At 54.7% G+C, this 4,260-nt stretch overlaps 1 protein-coding gene across 8 annotated transcripts in view; it reads left to right on the top strand.

Moving 5' to 3' along the window:
• ABLIM2 (actin binding LIM protein family member 2) overlaps window positions 1-4,260 on the top strand; it is a 135,589-nt gene extending 131,329 nt beyond the window's left edge. For 6 of the 8 annotated variants that reach the window (XM_021706239.1, XM_021706242.1, XM_021706238.1 and 3 more), the window contains one exon: window positions 4,050-4,260. In XM_021706239.1, coding sequence (XP_021561914.1) covers window positions 4,050-4,163 — 114 coding nt within the window. In that variant the 3' untranslated portion in view covers window positions 4,164-4,260. The remainder of the gene's footprint in view (window positions 1-4,049) is intronic. The other 2 variants (XM_021706236.1, XM_021706237.1) reach the window with 1 other exon arrangement.

Genomic DNA, 4,260 nt, shown 5'->3' with positions numbered 1-4,260 from the left:
GCAGGGAGAGCTGGGTTTGGCCACCTCCCTTCCGCCTCGGGTCCCTGTCTTGATCACTGACACCTCCTTTCATCACCCTCCACCCCCACCCCTCGAGGGACTTGGCGTCCCTGGCTTCCCCAGGGCCTGGAACCAGGCCCAGCGTGTCACAGACACCCAGTCAGTATCTGTGGAATGCAGGGACAGTGATCTCGCTTTCATGTCCCTTTGAGCTCCGTCGTCTCCATGGTTCCCTGGTCCTTCGGAAGGTGGGAATTTGGTACCTGCAAGCACCGTGCTGTCATCTGCAGTGACCCCGTTAATGTCTTAAATGTCATAAGAGACAGTCTGAAGGGACGATCCTGAGTCTCTGTGGACTGGGATGTGGGTTTCTCAGCGCACCAAGAAACCCGTCTCAGCAGCGTGCAGACGGTTGCTTTTTGGCAAGCGCCAGGATTCCTTTCCTGTTTGCAAACTTGGGATAGCGGGAGGCACAGAGGGCCTCTTCCTGGCAGAGGCTGAATGCGTGTGTGTGTGTGTGTGTGTGTGTGAGAGAGTACATGGCATTCTGGGGGGTTTCTTGAGTTCTCTTCTCCAGATCACCCTGACAACCGGGCTCTGAAACTCAGTGCATGCCACATGGATTTGGTGATTTTTGTGAAATACACAAATGGCAATGATCGAAGTTTACATTTTTCACAGTCAACCAGTGTCTCTGCAGCCATCTTTTGTCTTAATCATCACAATAAGCTTCAGTATTAGTCGCTTGGTTTTAAGGTTGAGGAAACTGAACCATTTTTGGCAAGAATTTTATTTTTAGGCAGGGCTTGGTGGCTCAGCCTGTCATCTCAGCACTTTGGGAGGCCGATGTGAGTGGATTGCCTGAGCCCACGGGTTCGAGACCAGCCCGAACAACTTGGCGAGACCCTTTCTCTACAATAAATCAAAAATTAGCCAGGTGTGGTAGTGCATACCTGTAGTTCCGGCTACTTGGAACCTGGGCGACAGAGTGAGACTCCAACTCAAAAAAAGAAAGAAAGAATTTTATTTTTAATTGTGGTAAAATACACATTACATAACATTTACCATGTTAGCCATTTTAAAGTATACAATTCTGCCAGGTGTGGTGGCTCCCACCTGTAATCCCAGCACTTTGAGAGGTGAAACCCAGAGGATCGCCTGAACCCGAGTGTTCAAGACCAACCTGGGCAACTTCACGAGACCTACGATAAAATCAAAAAATTAGCGGAGCCTGGTGATGTGTGCCTATAGTTCCAACTACTTGGGAGGCTGAAGCGGAGGGATCACCAGAGCCCAAGAGTGCGAGGCTGCAGTGAGCCATGATGGTGCCCCTGCGCTCCAGCCTGGGTGACGGAGTAAGACGCTGACTCAGAAATAAGTAAAGTGTACACACAGTTCAGTGGCACTTAGGATTTTCACAGCATTGTGCAGGCATCTGGAACCATCTCATTCTGGAACATGTTCATTACCCCAAAAGGAAACCCCATTCCCATGAATCGGTCCCTCCCATTGTCCCCTCCTAGCCCCTGGCTACCGCTGGCCCACTCTCCATCACTATGGACTTGCCTGCTCTGGACCCTCCGTGGACTCACACCGTCGGCGGTTCTTGGTGTCTGGCTTCTGCCACCGAACCCGATGTTTTCGAGGCCTCTCCGTGTAGTGGCCTCTGTCAGAACTTTGTTCCTTTTCAAGGCTGACCAGGACTCCATGGGTCTTGGGTACCATTCATCCATCGCGGATGCCTGGTTGTCTCCACCTTGTGGTTGTTTCGATGCTGTGAACCTGAGCCTAAGTGACCGTGGGAGGCCCCGCTCCGATCCTTGAGCGTCTGCCGAGGAGGGGGCTGGCCGGACACGTCTGACTCTGTTCAAGCTAACCCTGAAGGTGCCCAGTGCTTTCTGCATGGCTGCACTGGAGCCCCGCTCCGGCAGGGCGGCAGAAAGGTTCCAGGGTGGAGCCCGGCCTCTTCCCGCTTCCAGGGCTTTCTCTCTGCCCCTCCCAGGCAGAGCCGGGGGACGGCCTCAAAGGCGGAAAGTCCCACCCTTGGAAGTTTCCCTGGGAGGGAATGCTGCCTGAGCCAGCCTGGGCCCACGTGAGCCAGTGTCGAGGGATAGGGGTCAGAGCCTGTGGAGGAAGACAGACAGGAGAGTGATGGGGCCGGGCACGGTGGCTCATGCCTGAAATCCCAGCACTTTGGGAGGCCAAGGCAAGAAGATCGCTTGAAGCCAGGAGTTCAAGACCACAGCGAGGCCGTGTCTCTCTAAAGAAAAAATTTTTTGTTTGAGTTGGAATTTTACTCTGTTGCCCAGGCTGGAGCGCAGTGGCACACTCACGGTCACCGCAGCCTCGACCTGCTGGGCTCAGGTGATCCATCTGCCTCAGCCTTCCAGGTAGCTGGAACTACAGGCACATGCTACAAAAATTGCCCAGCTAATTTTTTTGGATTTATTGTAGAGATGAGGTCTCACCAAGTTGCCAAGGCTGGTCTCAAACCCCTGGGCTCAGGTAATCTTCTTGTCTCGGCCTTCCAAAGCGCCAGGATTACAGGCATGAGTCACCACGCCCGATCATACAAAAAAATTTTTTTTAATTTTTATTATAAAGATATGGGGTACATTTCGGGGTTAGGTATATAAACATTGATCCTGCAGGTACCCCTTGTTGAGGAGGTATGCCCCTCACTCCCCTAGCAGTTTCCCTCAACTGCCAATCCCACCCCCCTTCCCCTGACAGTTTCCCACTATTGCCAGTTGCTTTCGAATTGCATTATAACTGTTCAAGGTCCGTTTATGAATGAGAACATATGGAATTCTCCAGGTGTGGTGGAACACACCTGTAGTTCCAGCTACTGGGAAAGCTGAAAAAAATCGCTTAAGTCCTGGAGGCCAAGGCTACAGTGAGCTATGATCACACCACTGCACCTCAATCTGAGTGGCAGAGTGAGTTGCTGTCTCTAAAAATTGAAAAAAAGCCATGGGAGCAGACACATGCAAGGGAGAGGTTAAAATGCAGTGGCTGGCCAGGCTCGGTGGCAAAGCCTGTCATCCCAGCACTTTGGGAGGCCGAGGCGAGTGGATTGCCTGAGCCCGCAGGTTCGAGACCCGCCTGGGCAACTTGGCAAGACCTTGTCTCCACAATAAATCAAAATAATCAGCTGGGTGTGATGGTGCATGCCTGTAGTTCCAGCTACTTGGAAGGCTGAGGCGGAAGGATCGCTGGAGGCCAGCAGGTCGAGGCTGCTGTGGCCAGGGGCGGCCACTGCACTCCAGTCTGGGTGGCAGAGTGAGACTCCAACTCAAAAAAATTTTCAAAAATAAAAGTTAAGTTTAGAAAAATGCAGTGACAGGTGGGGAGGGCTCTGCAGAGCTTGCTGGGACCGACTCGGATCATAGCAAGTGTGGTCGACACCCACTGACGCCTTTGTCCACTCCAGGAAGTGGGTATCAGGGCAGCCCCATTGTACAGATGAGCAGACTGAGGCCCCACGAGCCAACCAGTCCCAGCGGACCTGGCGTCCACCCCCTGACCACCAAGCGGTGTGCCTCTCTGTGGTGCCCCAGTGAGAAGCTGGGCTCTGAGAGCCAGGATGTCTCCCGCTTGCCCACATACCAGCAAGGGGGTGCGGGACAACCTGCATGCAGACCTGGTCCTCGGCCGGCTTCTCTGCTCACCGGCTGTGAAGTCAGGGGTGCAGACTGCCCACCTTCCGCTCTCACGCGGCCGTGGCCACTCAGTGGGTGGCCCGCAGGGCCACTGAGGGAGCTCGGCCGAGACTCAGACAAGCCCCAGCAGGTGGGTGTCCCAGTCTGGGCACGTCTATAAACCTGACCTGCAGCGACGAGTGCCTTCGCTGAAGCCCAGGTCAAGGCCTAGGCACTGGGTATCCCTGGCTGAGTCCCTGTCCTTGGCCAGCCCGGAGGCCAGGCACGGTGAGGGCCGCCCAACCTCACCACCAACTCTGCTCCAGACAGCCAGGCCAGGCGGGGGACTGCCCGGCAGCACACCTTGCTGCGTTGCTAACTGTCCCTCTCTGTTCTGTTTGTCTGAAGAGACACTTGTCGCCCGAGGAGTTCCAGGAAGTGTTTGGGATGAACATGGAGGAATTCGACCGCCTGGCCCTCTGGAAGAGGAACGATCTCAAGAAGAAAGCCCTGCTGTTCTGACAGCCGCCCACTGGTGGTGCCGTGCCGGGAGCAGAGCCCAGAGACCCCAGCGAGACCCCGCCCCCTTCCCACGTACCTTGCTCGGGCTTCTCTGTGT

The sequence above is a fragment of the Carlito syrichta genome, unplaced genomic scaffold, assembly GCF_000164805.1.
Source record: "Carlito syrichta isolate Samal-C Ts95f unplaced genomic scaffold, Tarsius_syrichta-2.0.1 Scaffold315368, whole genome shotgun sequence".
NCBI lineage: Eukaryota > Metazoa > Chordata > Mammalia > Primates > Tarsiidae > Carlito > Carlito syrichta.
Note: the sequence above shows the minus strand (reverse complement) of the source record. Positions and strands in the feature narration are given on the sequence as shown.